This window comes from Balaenoptera borealis (assembly GCF_965194805.1).
Source record: "Balaenoptera borealis genome assembly, chromosome: 12".
Taxonomy (NCBI): Eukaryota; Metazoa; Chordata; class Mammalia; order Artiodactyla; family Balaenopteridae; genus Balaenoptera; species Balaenoptera borealis.
The window spans coordinates 33,768,406-33,787,032 of NC_138869.1; the positions used below are offsets into that span (position 1 = coordinate 33,768,406).

The window sequence follows — 18,627 nt, forward strand, 5'->3', positions numbered from 1 at the left end:
GAATTGAGTCCCTCTTGGCCAAAGCAATAACCTACTTGATAACACACACTTGGAGGATGTATTCCCTCCAGTCTCACTTTCCCTCTCCCCTACTGGTGTTTTCTGGAATCACCTTCTAACTCAACTTCTGGCCCTCAGTCTTGCCTCAGGATTTGCTTTAGAGGAACTCAGCCTAGACAAGCATATGTAAACACGTAATCAGTAATCCCCAGAGTCAAGGCCTTTGAACTTTTCTCTGTCTGCTCCTCTACAAATGGGATGCTAAGGGGAAAAAAAAAAAGAAAAAAAAAGTGACATTTGACAGAGAAATAGCAAGTGAGTCCTGCTAAGTGACCACTGATCCTCAGATGCTGGTCACTACTGTGATGGCACTTTTAAAACTACAGCTCTGTTCATTTAGTCACTGTATCTGCAGCTGGCAGAGTACATGGTAGCACCAGTTGCAGTTTTTTTTTTTTTTTCCCCCAAATGCATCTGGGTAATTTGGCATTTTTGTGTTCATATTCAGCACAACTAGGGCCAGTTACATCACAAAGTCCTTTGGAGAAAAGCATTTTAAAGCAGAACTAAGGCCATAGAAAATGTATTTGGCTGTTCCATTTCTTTCCTTCTGAGTATCATGTTTCATGTCCTTCCAGTTCATAATTCCTTCCCTAACTACATTGTTTACTGTTTGACTTTGGGGTATAAAAATACATTGATTAGAGAAATAAATTAGGGTCCACTTTATGAAAATAGACTTCTTGTACTTCAAGGAAATTCATGTAGTGCTGTTTGGAAAAGGTGATGAATGTAATTTTCAGTAGAATATCTGCGTAAATTATGATTGATTTGCAATTCATCACCTTCCTCTCCTGGCTCCCCCTCAGCGAAGAGCCCTCATTCGTGCATTATCAAGGAGGGAATATTTTTAGGGATGAGATTATTCCACAGAAGTGCTAATAATGATGGGGGAAATTTTCAGAAAATATATCCAAACTGGAAGTTTCTGCAGTTTCAGACATAGCACCTTGAAAATTTGCACTTTCAGTCTTTCAGGCATTGCTTTCCTTAAATGATGTCTGAAAATTACTGTTTCCCTGTGAGTTAGTGCACACGTGGTTTTGACCTGAGGCTTCAGGGTGTGGCAGGGGAGTGCACGGAAGTGTCGCCAGCGCCGTCTGTTCTACGGCCCCCCAGTCGGCATCACTGGTGGCTCAGTATGCTTCACCTCCATCACCTTTGTGTTTGTTCTTGGCATCTGTGTCTGCCCCGGGAGGGATCATCTTGTATTCTTGCCATTTGTGAAATAGATTTCACCGCCCCCTGCCCCCACCCAGGCCTCCTTATCTCCATGTGCTTGTGCTTACTTCATCTTCTGCCGGGAGTCCATTCTCTTCATCCTGCCAGCCAAAGCCTTCTTCGTGTTTCTGTTCAGTGCCTCTTCCTCCACGAAGCCTTCCCTCCCTGTACCCCTCCTTTCCAAGCCCAGGCAGAAGGCAGCCTACTAGGATGGAATAAATAAAAAATGATCTTTGTGGTCCTGTGGACTCGGGGTCATATCATGACTCTGCCATTTACTAGCTGGGGGAATTTGGTCTGTTATTGAAACTCCATGTCTTACAGTTTCTGTATCTAATTCCCACCCCCTGAGAACATTGTGAGGAATAAATGTGACAGCAGATATAAAAGGCCTGGTTCAGAGAGGGATCTCAAGAAATTGGAATGTTCCCTTTTATTCCATCCTCTGAAGTCCTCTCACACTGTCTCTGACACTCTCTGGCAGCTTGGTCTTATTCTTTTTTACCTTGTTCTAGGGCATTTATGTCTATGTTTTATCTCCCTCTTCACATGAAACCCAAGTGTATCTGTACACTCTGGGCTGCCCTGTGTGCCCTCAACACCTGCCCTCCAATCAGCCTCCTCCTAGTCATCAAACCAAACTAACAAACAAGGTCACAAATATAGATCAGTCCAAATGGTATTGATGAATCATGTGGTTGTTATTGGTGGTATCTTGGAATAATGGAAGGATTATATTACACACCCCAATTCATTCAACTTTTCTGTAACAGTCTTCTTTTCCTAGAAGTTCCATTCCCTATGGCAGTGTTTTGCGTGTCTCTTTCTGTCAATATCTGTCAATTTTTTTCTTACACACACACCCTACCACTCTCCTCTCCCTTCCTTATATTGAATCTTCCTTTCCTTTTCTTAAGTCATCTGGCTCACCTTTGCAGGTTCTCATTAGCATGCTGCTTATCAGTTATTCCTAACAAAGGGTCTTCTTTAGGACCTGTACTTCTTAGAAAGCACAGAAGGGATTCTAACCATATATAATTCCCCTCTGAACCATATGCTGTCTTCTTCTTTTCAGAACTCAACACTTCTACTAGTTCTTTTTATTTTGAAACTGTTTCAAACCTGTAGAAGAATTGCAAGAACTATCACATCCCTTTCACCCAGATGATTCAACTTTTGACATGTTAATTCATTTATTTTCTTTCTCTTTTTCACATAGATAATAGATTTTTTTTTCTGACATTATGCCCCATTACCCCTAATTATCAGTGTTTACCTTCTCCAAACAAGGACTGTCTTCTCATTTCTACTATAAAAACCCTCCTGGTTGGGAAATCAACACTGATACAGCCCTACAATCCAATCCACAGACCCCATTCAGATTTTGCCAACTGTCCCAACAAGGACTCCTTTTCTTTGCTGGTCCAAGATCTTATCCAAGAACATGTGTTGCATTGAGTTATTGTTGTTCATCAGCTTCCTTCGATCTGGAACCATTTCTCAGTCTTTCACTGTCTCACATTTCCCTGTAGGATGACCCTCTATCTGGATCTTTCAAAATTTCTTCGTGATCAGACTCAAGTCATGTATTCTTACATGCATTCCTGGCAGGAATTCTGCAGAAATGGTGCTGAGCTTTTCTCACTGTATGGCATCGGAAGACACACTACACTGACCCATCCTCTCACTTGATCACCTAGTTTAGTTGGTGTCTGTCAGGTTTCCTCATTATTCTTTGAGCATTTCTCTACTTTCTGGTACAAAATGAGAAGTTCCTGGATCATCTTATACTTTCCCTGTCCAGCCTTGGAATCAGTCATTTCTCCAAAAAGTCCTGGTTCCTTTTATTGGAAGATGGTTTTAGAGACTAATATCTGGGCGCTTAGTGTGCTCATTGCTCCTGGGATGTCCTTTCTCTCAACACACAAAGCTAGAAGATATATGCATGTATTTCTACCCATTCATTTATTATTATTTACCTATGTGAATGAATAAGCATGTGTACATGTACTTCCTGTCATGAGTTCATATCAAATCAAATCTTCTTCCCCCTTTCCTTGTTTACAAATACCTTCTCAGAAGTGAGAAACCTGGCTCTCATTCTCCTTAACATATGTACTCATTTGTTCAGTATAAGGACTCTCCTAAATGCTCTGTCATCCTTCCCCCCACTCTCATCCTCTCTATACTACTTCCTCAGACACTGCACACACCACTGCCCTACCTCTTCAGCTACAGCACATGCTGCCACTACCACTCACATCCACGAGACGCTCCTCCCTCTTCCCACCCACCTCCTAAGATGCTATCATCTCTCTCCAGGAGAGCAAGGGAAGGCATGGTGGGAAATAAAGGGAAGGGAAGATCACCATTTATGCCTTTTCACTGATGGATGGATTTGGGGAACTCCCAAATGCTTTTCACAACACATATGCATTTGTGTTGAATGAACAAATCTTTCTTCTCCATGCACTTCCTTCCCTTTACTCTCTCAGCATTACCTGCCTCTCTCCAAGGCTGTGTCTCACCATAGTTGAAGACAGAACTCATTTGATAATATTCACTGAGCCAACTAAGCATAAAGCTCTTAGCCTAGAGAAAACTAGGAGAGCTGCATGGTATGGGTGGTTGTGTCAGGGGACCAGCAGGTGGTACCCAGAGGTTCAGCTCAAGATCTTTCTGTCTCCAGGCTTGTTAATATCCTCTTTCACTGTCTTGTTTTCTCTATCAAAGCTCTTTGAAAATATGTTAACATTCACAGTTTCCAGTATCACTTTGGACATTAAATGGTGAGAAACATATTCTTGTTGTTTTCCTTTCCAAGGTACCAGTACTACAAAGGCAAGCATAGAGCCTCTTAAGATACAAAAAAAAAAAGCATCTTGCACAGCATAGTAATAAATGGTGTCACTGTGTAATCTTTAACAGGGGTGGTGTTTTCCACACTCACAGAGCAAATTGATTCTTGAATCTTTGTTAGTTCTCTGTGTCTAATCAATAGGCAAGCTTCTCTGGGGGAAGAATAGAGTAGAACACTGTATCTCCTCTACTAATTTTTCAAGCCAGTTGAGTCCCCAGGCCTCATAAGTTTCCTGCTACTCATCTTTTCCTTCAATTGAGAACTGTCATTCATTTTCCTAGATTGCTTGTTTGTATAAATAATCTTTTCCTATGAAAATATGAAATGGATTATTGGCAACATTCTTGGTAACCTTAATGGAATAAAGCCATAAGCCATACCTAAGGGAAATTATCATAAATCTTATATCTCAGGAACCTGGCAAAGAGTTCCAGGTGGATGGGAAAGTGGCCAGAATGTTGGGGAAAAAAAAAAATCTTCTGACCTAGAATTTGTGGCGGAAGCCGAGGGAGCTACCATGACATGTCTGATCTCATTAATGTTCAAGGTTCCCCATGCAGGGATGGATAAATGACAGTGCATCACTCACTCCTGCCCTCTGAAGCCTTTCCATTAGAAATGCTGCAATTTAATCTCACATGTCACAAGTCAAGCCCCAACTTGAAAACTACCTTTCCCAAAAAGGTGAATACATCCCATGCTCATGGAAGGAACTACAATGCCTCTCAGAGGAAGTGCTGGGTCCTCAGTAGCAGCTATTGCCTCCAATTGGAAGTGTCCCCTGTGCACCAGTGTTCTCACCGCACATGGTTGTTAAATTAGCCTGGCTTTTTGCAATTTGTGTGACTCTGGGAAAGTTGTTGAAATTCTTCTTGACTCTGTTACTTCATTCCATAACTGGGGATAATACTCTCTATCTCTCTGGGAGATAGAGCATTAAAGGAGTTTTTTTAAAAAAATGCTCAGCTAAGTAACTGAGCATTTGATAAATAGTAGCTATGACTCATCATTATTGTTTATTGTTACTTCTGGACACTGAGCTAAAGGCTTTGTATGATTTACTGCATTAATCCTCAAAGAATTAGATAGATATTATGAAAACACCATTTTTCAGAGAAAGAGACTAAGTATTGGAGAGCTTAGATGACATACCTACATCATACAGCTAGGAAAATGGTACATTCCAAAGTTAATGTGATCTTTCTATAGTGCTAAGCTGCTATTTGTGCATTGGAAATAAAGTTTCTTATGGATTACAACTGAGTACCCTACTAAGAAGAATGATGTGCTTCTGTGTTTATGAGTGAAATGAGAATGGAATTTTCTTCTCTTGTAATGGTTTTGTCTGGTCTTGGTAACAGGGTTATACTGCCCTTATAGAATCAGTGGGGAATAAGTTCTTTGTTTCGATCATCTGGAAAAGTTTGCATAAAATTGGAATGATCTCTTCCTTGTAAGTTTGGAAAAACTTGCCTCTGCAACTATCTGGCAGGGTGTTTTCTTTGTCAAAATATTTTTAATCACTACTTCCATTTCTTTGATAGTTAGAAGACAGCATAAGCTTTTGGTTATTTTTTGTGCCCATTCTAGAAAGTTATATACTAGGTATTTGTCCATTCATCCATTTTTTAAATTGTGACTTATAGTTGTTGATATTAGTTCTTTTTTTAAAAATAAATTTATTTATTTTTGGCTGCATTGGGTCTTCATTGCTGCACACAGGCTTTTCTGTAGCTGCGGCAAGCGAGGGCTTCTCTTGTTGCAGAGCACGGGCTCTAAGCGTGCAGGCTTCAGTAGTTGTGAATCTTCCTGGACCAGGGCTCTAACCTGTGTCCCCTGTGTTGCCAGGTGGATTCTTAACCACTGTGCCACCAGGGAAGTCCTGATGTTAGTTCTTTGTTATCTTATTTTAGCTGTGTTTGTATCCACCTTTTCATTCAAAACACTGTGTTTTTTTCTTTACCTTCTTTTTATCAGTCTTGCCAAAGTTTTAAATTTTATCAAAGAACCAACTTTTGACTTTTGGGATCTCCTCTATCAATTTATTTGTTTTCTATTTCATTAATTCTGCTCTATTGTATTTATTATGTGTTTTCTTTTGTTATATATGGATTTATTTTGTTCATTTATGTATTTAAGATTGACATTGAGCTTGTTAATTTTGAGGCTATTTTCTAATATAAGTTCAGATTTTGATATGCAGTGTTTCATTATTCAGTTGTAGGTATCTTTTATTTATTTATTTATTTTTAACATATTTTATTTATTTATTTTTATTTTTGGCTGTGTTGGGTCTTAGTTGCTGCACATGGGCTTTCTCTATTTGCGGCGAGCAGGGGCTACTCTTCGTTGTGGTGTGTGGGCTTCTTATTGCGGTGGCTTCTCTTGTCGCGGAGCACGGGCTCTAGGCATGTGGGCTCAGTAGTTGTGGCTCGCGGGCTCTAGAGCGCAGGCTCAGTAGTTGTGGCGCAAGGGCTTAGTTGCTCCGTGGCATGTGGGATCTTCCCTGACCAGGGCTCGAACCCGTGTCCCCTGCTTTGGCAGGTGAATTCTTAGCCACTGTGCCACCAGGGAAGCCCTGCAGGTGTCTTTTAATTTCTTACTAATTAAATTTTAATTGGGGGGGAAAATAGGCCCACAAAGAAGACATAAAATTGTGTAAGGATATTATCCTTTTTTATAAAAGTTAAAAGCAGCTTATATTATAAAGCATTTTAGGAACAATTATAGATATGTGTTCTGGAATAAATGTTTGTATCGTCCTAAATTCATATGTTGAAGCCCTAATCCCCAATGTGATGGTATTTGGAGGTGAGGCCTTTGGGGGCAATTAAGTTTAGTTGAGGTCATGAGGGTAGTGCCCTCATGATGGGATTAGTGCCCTTATAAGAAGAGGAAGAGAGAGAGAGGGAGAGAGATTTCGCTCTCTCCATAAATACGAACTGAGGAAAGGTCATGTGAACATAAAACAAGAAGGCAGCAGTCTGAAAGCCAGGAAGAGGGTTCTCACCAGAACTCAACTATACTGGAACCCTGATCTTGGACTTCCAGCCTCCAGAACTGTGAGAAAATAAGTGTCTGTTGTTTAAGCCACCCAGTATATGGTATTTTTTATAACAGCCTGAGCAGACTAAGACAGTGCAGCAAAACCATATAAAAATAAGACACAGGAAAAAAAAAAAATAAGACACAGGAAGTATGAACCTGGGACTAGATGATGATTACTTTGAGTGGGGGTCACAGGAGAGGAAATGAGAGAGGTCTGGACGCATAGAAAGAGGTTGTTGTCAAGGGCATAGTTTTTTTGTTTTGTTTATTTTTTTAATAAGTGACATTCATGAGTGCTTATTGCATTCTTTGAAGTAACTTACTAAATAAAATCAGGAGAATTTTCAAAACTAACATTGGACAGATGCTTACTATGTGCCAGGCCCCATTTTAACACTCACTGAGCCCTCACAAGGGCTCTGGCAGGTGAAGATATTCTCTACCCTTGCAGTCGTTGTTATGGATCCAAGTACTGAGCTCAGTCAGTACTGGATCAAGTGGCTTGAGAGGCCACGACTGAGATCACTGGATATAAGTTATGGAAGAGCAAATTTAAGTCTTTTGAGTAACCAAGTTGTATGAGGTACAGAGCTCCCTGTCAGTGGAAGGATTCCAGCAGAGACCATTTGCCCCTTCCAGGGAAGTGCCATTGGATAAGAGACCTAGCCACGCGAGCTTCTTAGTTTTCTTCGTATTAATACCAAAGGCTTCTGAGCAATCTGGCTGCTCCCTTGATCACTTGATATAAATGTGATTTAGGGAGGGGGCCTGGTGTGGCAATAATACAGGCTCTAGAGTTTCCTGGGCCTGGGTGCACATCCTCACCCTACAACTTACTAGCTTTGTGCCCTGTGATACACAGTCCTCTGTCCCCAGGCGTTAGTTTAATCTGTCAAAATCACAAGATTGTTGTGAGGATTATGGATTATGCCCTGCACTGTGGCACGGAAGCGAAGGAAACTAGACTGGCTAAATTTATGATGCCAGAGCCTGGATTCCCTAAGACAATGAGCTGATACTTCCATGAGGCAGAGTGATGATCTAATTGATAAGTGGGATGACAAGTGGAAATTCACAAGGCACACTTGACCGCTTTGCCTTCCCTTCCCTGTTCTTTAGCTCATGCGATATGAGCACAGTGGAGGAGTTTTCTCTACCGAGCTTCAATTATTTATCAGACGTATTTGTGTTCAGTGGCACGTGTAGCAGATATAAATCCATGGGCTCTTCCCCCTGGAATGCTTCTGGGCAAGTTATACAGCAGGGACCCCTTAAAGCGTCAACGTTGAAGAGCAGAGATTGATTTCCTTCTCAGACTATTCTTTCACACAACTAGGCTTCTCAGGATTTCCTTGCAGGGCAGGGATGATGACTTTTGATACAAGTCTATGCAAAGCTAATTAATTTACTTCAGAATTTTCATTTACTCAAACTACTCAGTGGTTCCAGTGATTTGTTGTTGTTGGTTTGGGGGGAAGTTTTTAGGAGTCTGTTCTTTGTCTTTCCTTTATACAGGGACTAATTAGCTCCTGATGACTTTATCTGTTGATGAGACGTGAATTGCAGCAGGACTGTGGAAATGCAGGGAAGAAACGCTGGCATTCCCTGCCTCCCATGCTTTTCTACTCCTGAAGCTCCATGATGGTTAGGAACTCTATGGTCTAAATAAGTATAATTTTATTTTGATACTTATGGAAGTTAAGTAGCTGATTTTAACTGTCTCTGGAAAGTTCCAACATAGCATAAGAGGAAAGGAGTCTCTTTGTCTATCTCTAACACACACTCACATAACAGAACATGATGAAAATAAAAATATGTCCATGGAAATTATTCTCAATCTGGAAACTATAAATCCCTTGGTCCCCAATTTAAAACATTGTCCCTTCATGATGATAGTGAAGGTTTTGTCAATTTAGATTAATCTTTTTTTTTCCTTTTCTTTTTCATTTATTTATTTTTGGCTGCATTGGGTCTTCGTTGCTGCGCGCGGGCTTCCTCTAGTTGCGGCGAGCGGGGGCTACTCTTCGTTGCGGTGCGCAGGCTTCTCATTGCGGTGGCTTCTCTTGTTGCGGAGCACGGGCTCTAGGCATATGGGCTTCAGTAGTGTGGCTCGCAGGCTATAGAGTGCAGGCTCAGTAGTTGTGGCACATGGGCTTAGTTGCTCCACGGCATGTGGGATCCTCCCGAACCAGGGCTCGAACCCGTGTCCCCTGCGTTGGCAGGCGGATTCCCAACCACTGCGCCACCAGGGAAGTCCGTCAATTTAGATTAATCTTTGAGTTTGCTATTTTTTAAGTTTTTAGAGGGTATTTGACACACCAAAGGTCACACTTTGTTATATGATGGTATATTTTAAGTATATCCTACTGCAGTGATAAAACCGACAGGCTATGAAATTCTCTAAACTTGGATTCGAGTCTTTCCTCTGAAGCATATAGTGACTAATTTGAGATATGCACATTCTTTGAGTGTCAAATTCCTCAGCTGTAGGATAAGGATCTTAATATCCTGTGGAAGTACTTCAAAAATGAGTATTCATGTGAAGGGTGTAGCCTATTTCTTGGTACTAAAAGGTGTGCTATGAACGGTAGCCACTGTGTTGGTGGTGTTACTAGTTGGTAGTTCATTCCCTTTCTCTACTCTCTACTCCAGGAAAAAAAGTATCATTCAAGAGTTTAAAAAAAGAAAAAGCTTACATAGAAGGCCTCCTCCTAGTTTACTTAAGGAGATGAAAGGTGGCTGGTTGGAGGGCTATATGCGAGAGACCAGGACTCTGCAGCACATTAAGTCATTCATATGGGATTTGCAGCAGCTACTCAGTATACTAGTTTTTTTTTTTTAATTAAAATATTTAGAAAGAACTAATATGCCCCTACTGGGTGACTCTTATCTCTGTCTAAGCTAAGACTCATGCGGTGTGTATTGAAACAAGATTAAGGTGTAAATTAGAATCAGTTCTACAGGTATGTGTGACTACTCTTTGTCTCTTAATTGGAAAATTCCTACTGATTTGTTTAAAAAAGAACTCCACAGTAATGTCTGATCTTCATGTTGTCAGAAGCTTATAGGAGCAGTTTAAAACTTGCAGTTTAAAAATACTACTTCCATGAAGAAACTAGCATGACAAGCAATGTAGAATCATTAGAGGTCAAGGTGAATTCTGGTGAGAATGACTTTTGATGGTGGCACTTTGTACTGTTTTGGGCAAGACACTGTTATCTTTTGAGAACACAGATGCATTTAATATGCTTGATTTTGAGGTGAAAGGAACTTCTCTACAGTGTAGAGGTGACTGAGAATAATGCTAAATATTGCAGAGGCTGGGTAGGTATCAGGTGATATCGAATGGTCTTGGAGTTAGCCAGACCTGGGTGTGAACCTCAGGTCTACCACTCATTAGGTGTTTAACTTCAGACGAGTTACTTAGCCTCTCACACTTAGCTTTCTTATCTGTAAAATGAGGCTAAAAATGGGCCCCTTGCATGGAGGTTGTAAGGATTAAGTACAATAACCTATGTAAAATGCTTAGTATAGGGACTGACCTAAGAAATGCTCTATAAATTGTTACGTCTTATCTTCATGATTCATATTAAATCCTACATTGTAACTGACATTTAACTAATAGCTAATGAGCTATGACAGTTTTAGTTTAATAATTAGTAAGCTATACTAGTTTTTGAGCTATGAGATTACCACTACTTCCACCACCCCCATCAACTGTAGATTTCACGTGTCGGAAGACGCATCAGCTGATGGACTTAGCCAGGTTGACTTTTTCCCAGGACCCGAGAAGAGCCATCTGGTCCTGGATCAGAGCATCATAACTTCATCTTCATGCAGGATGGAGAAGACCCTGCACCCTTAGCTGGTCTTTGGTGGACGGAATGAGACTGGAAGACTATTAGAAGTAGAGAACACCTTCAGCAGTAATCTAGTCATTCTCAAGAAGAAGAGATTTGGTTGGGTCAGAATGGATTACAACATAAAATCGGGCCCTTGGGATGCCATGAAGGCCACCTCCACCTCCTCTTGCACCGGCGTCCTTTCCGTTGTCTCACCACCACACATACGAACGCAGAAAGGCTCTTGCTTGTGGCAGATCACACCTCCAAGGTGCCTTTTCTCAGACTTGTGTGACTTCTCAGCCAGCGCCCCACGTGTCTGGGTGTTAAGTGATGAGTGTGGGAGCTGAGCAGAGAGGTGACATGGTTTTAATTGATATTTTTTAAAAAGTTCCTTGGTGGTGGCCATCTTTTCTGTTCCTCACCTCTCTGGTTAGAGAGCCTGAGCTTGCATCAGCTCATTAAGTTTAATAGTTTGGCCTTTAGCTCCTCCGCCGCATGTGATATACCAGGCTTCACTTCTGCTGTGTAATTTAAGAGGAGAAGCATACCACTATTTTTTATTGGAGGGCTTAGGTCTTTCAGGGTTACTCTGAGTCTGAGTTTCATTTTAATGAGATGGTGCCAGAAAAAGAACGTAGGGTGCTATTCCTTCAAAGAGAGGTACCCAAAGCCATTGGCCCAACATAGTACTTGTGAAGCTGCAAATTAATGGATTACGGTAGACATTGATAAAGAGGTAGAGTTGCCGGATCAAATTTTGCTAGGGAATATTGCAAATTAAAACATTTTTCTACTGATAATGAAAAGTGACAACTTCCTCCTGCTTCAATGCTAAGTCCAGCATCTTTACTCTTGCAATTTACATGGAAATAATGAACGTTTTGTGTTAAGACCTTCCCCATCCGGGGAACAGAGCTTCACCTCTCTAATTTTTATTGAATTAGCTGCCAGCATGCAGGAAATTTCATGTTAGCCTTTGGTCCTAGCAGATCATTTCAGAAGACATTGAAAAACATATACCTAATTAAAATTGTATGAAACAAAACCCAGCATGACTTATCTTTAAGGTTGTGCATATATACAGTTGTGTATGTATATTTATTTTAAGGAACTAAAATCAAAGGTAGCTTCTGTGTACTTAGTATATATTCTTTTAATATTGTTGAACTCCATCCAAAATTGAATGAGGCTTTTCCTTCACTGCAGAATTAATACATATCTCAGTCTTTGAGCTACTCATATAGATATATATGATCAATTCAGAATAATTCATTTTTATTTCTGATGACAATGCTAATCTTTCTTTTAGAGAACCAAACAGTTTTAGTTATTTTGTTCTTATTAGAAAGCAACTAGCTCCTTCCTAGTAAACAAGCACCTCTTGTTCATCCCTTCCCCACAGTCCCTCGGGTATATCTGTTGCAAAGCTTGAGGAACAAATTCCCAGCAGCTGGCTATATTCCATGTCTGCATATATTTGTTAGTTGGAGGCCTAGGATAGTTTGCAGGTACCATTCAGATTCACCTTGATATTTTTGTCTCAATTCGATTGTAACTTAGACACAGCCCATCTGGCATACACCATCATTTCCTCTTTTTTACATGCATTTTACAATGGGAGAATCTTATTTTTTAACAAACAACTATACATGTTAGCTTAAATGTCCTTCAAAGGGATGTGAATCTGACCTCCATATATGAGATCACTGTCGTACATAGAATTTGTGTGATAACAGAATTTATTCCATTGAAGATCAGGTGATATTTGAGCAAAAAAGGAATATAACGGCAGCAAAGCATGACAGATGCAGCTATATGCTCAGGGTGAAGGATGAGACACATGAAGGACTGTGATATGGTATCTTTGTCCTTCAGTATTTTATTGTTCCTGGGAAAGTAAGGAATTATCTTTGAAATACTACTTTTCTGGTAGAGCTTTTCAGCAGTATTTATGTGGCACCACATTTGCAGAGGCCTCTTAGCCAATCTGAATGGCAGCAGGTTGCAGGTTGCATCTTTATTGCACAATAACAAAGCTGGGCTCTTTAGCATAGACTGATCTTTCCATTGCATTACCTGCTTCCCCTAATATACCTTTAACCATGAATACTTTGGGGACTTCAGAGAGAAAATTATTGAGCGTTAACACCAATGAGTCATTTATTATTTTTCTATTTTAAAAAATAATTTCCCTAAGTTCCAACATTATTTTAGAAGACACAAATATTACTGAAAGTACTCAAAGATCCAGAAATCTGTTGAAGGGCCGTGTTCCTTCTACCTTCTTGGTATTTCCTCTCTGTAAAAACAGAAATATTAAAACAGAATTGATAATCCTTCCCAACTCTGTAGATGCGTCTGACTCTATAAAACCTGTGGATTTCCATGCAAACCTGGTCTTCCTCATGACCAACATTGACTGCTTCATATTTATTAAAAAGATACAGTTTTAAAGGCTTCCTGGGGCTTTAGGAGTGGGTGTGCATGTGTGCGTGGTAGGTTGGGTTCTGGGGAAGCAGTGCTGAGATGGAGTCTGGGGTGTAAGATGTTTATTAGGCATCAATATCTGTGAAAGAAGGAGCAGAAGAAGAACCAGGCAGAGCAGTTAGACTGTAAGACAGGCCTTGTAAAGCATCACCCAGTCCAGCTGGGAGCTCTGGAGTATTTTGTCCATCAGGCTTGTCCTGTGACAAGCTGAAATGGCAGTGCCTTTCCAAGCTCGTCTTGCTTAGTTAGGAGATGCTGGCTGCCCAGGAAAGGGGTGGCCTCTAGGGAAGCAGCTGTGTGTTGCTGAGGCCCATTTGAAGGAGCCAATGGCTGGACACTGTTTGCTGACCACCTGCCTCCCAGTCAGGCAGGAGGTCCTTCCTTGAGGGGAACTGGCGTGGTGCATACTGTTTCTACCTTATTATGTGTGTGTCCTCTTGTCCTCCCCTACACCCCACACAGACCTAGTTTAGCATAGAACTATTGTCTTCCTGAATGACAGTTAACCTGGACAAGATCATCTGACTTTCTTTTTATTTACACCACATTCAGAAAACAAGAGGGCTACGGATTCTGCCAAGAATGTAACAAGCCAGTCTGATCTTCAGAGGAAAAACTAAAATCCAGAGGTGAATAAAATGAGACCAATGAGACTCTCTGAAACAAGAAGATGTGAAATGAGGGCACCATTGGTTCCTGGTTATTTTGATAGAATCAGAATGTGAAGCGGCTTCCCAATGACATTGATTGAGTTGTTATTCTGTGAGCTAAATGATTTGTGCCCTACTATCTCATTTAAACCTCCTAACAACCCTAGGAGGTCAGGGCTATTTTTAGCATCCCCAGTTTACAGATGAGAAAACTGAGGTTGTATGAAATTCCTCAAGGTCTCAGAGCTACCAAGTAATACAGGGGTATAAACTCAAGTAGGCTAGACCCACAGCAGTTTTAACCATTCCCTGAGAGCTTGGCTGTTTTTATGCACAGGTGCACTGGGGACGGTCCATTTGACTGGTGTAACTATGCAAAAGGTAGCAGAAAAAACATCTGTGCATCTTTGGGCTTTAGGGTCAAGCAGTATCAGATGTGACCCCTGTCCTTTGGGAACCCATGAGGCAAGACTTCTACACCCCAAATTATAAACGTACAGCCATGTACTTCCTACATTCATGCTGAAGGAATAGTGATAAATTTCAGAGGGAGGAGAAATCTCATGCAGCTGAGAGGATTGGTGTCAACCAGCCCTTTGCAATCGGTTAAAAATAACTTTTTAACTCACTCAGGAGTTTCAGGCTACCCAGGAAAGGTATGACCTCTTACGGCAGTTAGTTACCAACATTTAAAACTTAGAACAGTTAACACTGAAATCTTGATTTCTGGCAACACGGGGTACATATTCCTGGGAGATGGCAATCTGTTGGAGGTGGGGCATTTGCCAGTCTTGAAGGGCTCCTTTAGGCATCTAAGTTGGTAACCTCAGCAGGGACACAAATGTAAGACTTTATCATTATCTTATCCAGGCATACCTCATTTTACTGCACTTCACAGATATTGCACTTTTACACATTGAAGGTTTGTGGCAACCTTGCATCGGGCAAATCTGTCAGTGCTATTTTTTCAAGAGCATTTGCTCACTTAGTATTTCTGTGTCACATTTTGGTAATTCTCATAACACTTCAAATTTTTTCATTTTTATTACATTTGTTATGGTGATCTGTGATCAGTCATCCTTGATGTTACAATTGTAATTGTTTTGGGGTGCTATGAACGGTGCCCATATAACAAAGAGAACTTAATCCGTAAGTGTTGTGTGTGTTCCGACTACTCCGCTGACCAGCTGTTCCCCCATCTCTCTCCCTCTCCTCGGGCCTCCCTATTTCCTGAGACACAGCGATATTGAAATTAGGCCAATTAATAACCCTACAATGACCTCCAAGTGTTCAAGTGAACAGAAGAGTCATACATCTCTCACTCTAAAGCAAAAGCCAGAAATGATTAAGCTTAGTGAGGAAGGCGTGTCGAAAGCTGAGAGAGGCCAAAAGCTAGGCCTCTGGTGCCAGATAGTTAGCCAAGTTGTGAATTTAAAGGACAAGTTCTTGAGAAAATTTAAAACGCTACTCCAGTGAACACATGAATGATAAGAAAGTGAAACAGCCTTATCGCTGATGTGGAGAAAGTGTTAGTGGTCCGGAGAGAAGATCAAACAAGCCACAACATTCCCTAAAGCCAAAGCCTAATCCAGAGCCAGGCCGTAACTCTCTTCTGTTCTATGAAGGCTGAGAGAGGTGAGGAAGCTACAGAAGAAAAGTTTGAAGCTAGCAGAGGTTGATTCATGAGGTTTAAGGAAAGAAGCCATCTCCATAACGTAAAAGTGCAAGTCGTGAAGCAGCAAGAGGTGATGTAGAAGCTGCAGCAAGTTATCCAGAAGATCTAGCTAAGATAATTCATGCAGGTGGCTACACTAAACAACAGCTTTTCAATGTAGATGAAACAGCCTAATATTGGAAGAAGATGCCGCCTAGGACCTTCATAGCTAGAGAGGCAAAGTCAGTGCCTGGCTTCAAAGATTCAAAGGACAGGCTGACTCTCTTGTTAGGGGCTAATGCCACTGGTGACTTTAAGTTGAAGCCAATGCTCATTTACCATTCTGAAAATCCTAGGGCCCTTAAGAATCATGCTAAAGCTACTCTGCCCATGCTCTATAAATGGAATAACAAATCCTGGATGACAGCACATCTGTTTACAGTGTTTACAACATGGTTTGCTGAATATTTTTAGCCCACTCTTAGACCTACTACTCAGAAAAAAAGATTCCTTTCTAAATATTACTGCTCATTGACAAAGCACCTGGTCACTCCACAGCTCTGGTGGAGATGTGCAATGAGACCCATGTTGTCTTCATGCCTGCTAACACAGCAGCCATTCTGTAGCCCATGGATCAAGGAGCAATATCAACTCTCAAGTCTTATTATTTAAGAAATACATTTTATAAGGCTATAGCTGCCATACATAGTGATTCCTCTGATGGATCTGGGCAGTCAGTTAAAAACCTCCTGGAAAGGATTCACCATTCTAGATGCCATTAAGAACATTCATGATTCATGGGAAGAGATCAAAATGTCAATATTAACAGGAATTTGGCAGAAGTTGATCCCAGACTTCACAGTTGACTTTAAGGGGTTCGGAACTTCAGTGGACGAAGTAACTACAGATGTGGTAGAAATAGCAAGAGAACTAGAATTAGAAGTAGAGCGTAAAGATGTGACTGATTGCTGCAATCTCATGATAAAACTGTAACAGTTGAGGAGTTGTTTCTTATGGATGAGCAAAGAAAGTAATTTCTTGAGATGGAATCTTCTCCTGGTGAAGATTCTGTGACGACTGTTGAAATGACAACAGAGGATTTAGAATATTACATCAAGTTACCTGATAAAGCAGAGGCAGGTTTGAGAGGGTTGGCTCCAATTTTGAAAGAAGTTCTAAGGCGGGTACAGTGCTTTCACACAGCATGGCCTGCTGCAGAGAAGAAGTCAATCAATGTGGCAAATTTCATTGTCTTGTTTTAAGAAACTGCCACGGCCATCCCAGCCTTCAGCAACCATCACCCTGATCAGTCAGGAGCCATCGACATCGAAGCACGACCCTCCACCAGCAAAAAGATTATGCCTCGCTGAAGGCTCATATGATGATGAGCTTTTTTTTTTAGCAATAAAGTATTTTTTAAATTTAGGTATATACATTGCTTCTCTAGACATAATGCTATTGCACGCTTAGTAGACTTCAGTACAGTGTTAACACAACTTTTACATGCACTGGGAAACCGAGAAATTTGTGTGACTGGCTTTATTGCAATATTTACTTGATTGAGGTGGTCTGGAACTGAGCCCACTCTATCTCTGAGGTATGCCTGTAATGACAAGATTGCATTTTGACTCTCTGAATGGAAAGGAGCAGATCTGTAAGACTGAGGGTGTGCCTTTTCTTTAGGATAGAAGTTGAAGTAGGAGGTCAGGATTTCACCTTGCCCATCCTTTTAAGTACCTGGAGCCAAAAGAGCACATAGCCCATGGAGTGACAGCTCTGTCCTCTTCTGACCCTTCCTGTGGCCTTTCTTTAGTCCCCACTCATCATAGCTTGGCTACTGAGAAGGGCTTTAACTAAAAGTAAGAGGTGAGATTCAAAAGGGCGTTAACTAAAAGTGAGAGGTGAGGTTCAGTGGTGAAACAGAAGGCTGAAAAGTCAGTCAGAGAAATCATCTCTAAGACTGAAGTATAATGCCAACTTCTCCCCTGAGGGGCCCTGTCGCTTCAAGCCTTTAATACCAGGCCTGACAAATATTTAGAAAATGTTCAGGCTGGAACCGTTTTGCACAAGGAGAGGACAGGATGTCCTGAGAGATTTTTTTCTTCTTCATCTCTAATATCTGTGATTCTCCGAATCCTGCTCAGGAAACACTGATCTCAGTGGCTATTCTCTGGCTGGTGTTTGGTGCTAGGAGAGAGAGATAGTGGAGCAAAGGCTGAAGTAGATCCTGCCAGAAGGTGGGGAAGGGCAGATAAGGAAGCCTGGAGCTCCTGCTTAGGGAAATGGAAAGGGAGCCACTTGGTGGGCTTAAACTTATAAAAGGGGGATTTCTGGAGGAACAGGCAGGGAGCAAGGCACTGAGAGTATTTAAGTACTTACTGAGGTAACTAAATGTTTAGAGATAACTCAGGCCGTGCTCCTAAGGCACGTATAAAATATCTGGGGAGACCGGCCGTACAGTGGTGGATCAGAGCAATCTCTGTGGAAGGCAGTGAGTGAGTACGGGTGCGTGTGCTTCTAATGGTCCCTCACTATGTAGGATAGTGGTTTTCTTCTTTCTTTTTTTTGGAATTGCGTGCTTTTCTTTTTTCTTCTTCCTACTTAAAGGTTACCCTGACCCTAAATGCGTAAGGAAATTGATCAGGGGTGTGCGGCTCTGGTTGAAGCGTGGAGGCTGGGGCTGGAGGTCTGGCAACCTGGCCTCTCTTCTGTTCCCTGCGCCATCACCAGACCGAGGGCTCTTTGAAAAGCAGACAGGAAGCCTCTGGGAAAGAATTGGGGTGTGTGCAGAGTGTTTTTATT

General features: G+C 41.3%; 2 protein-coding genes across 15 annotated transcripts in view; one reads left to right on the top strand and one right to left on the bottom strand.

The window, feature by feature from the left end:
• Window positions 1-18,627, top strand: part of FHIT (fragile histidine triad diadenosine triphosphatase) — a 1,491,711-nt gene that overhangs the window by 1,370,811 nt on the left and 102,273 nt on the right. The gene's annotated exons all lie outside the window — the stretch shown is intronic.
• The window catches only part of LOC309606950 (uncharacterized protein), a 757,417-nt gene continuing 746,919 nt past the window's right edge, over window positions 8,130-18,627 (bottom strand). The window contains exons 7-8 of one of the 2 annotated variants that reach the window (XR_014232126.1): window positions 16,948-17,037; window positions 13,316-13,333 (exon numbers count right to left, since the gene is read on the bottom strand). Coding sequence is in view for 1 of the 2 variants with exons in the window: in XM_082344853.1 (XP_082200979.1) it covers window positions 17,001-17,037 (37 nt within the window). In the remaining variant the exon portion in view is untranslated. Of the gene's footprint in view, window positions 17,038-18,627 lie in introns of both variants that reach the window. The other variant, XM_082344853.1, reaches the window with a different exon arrangement.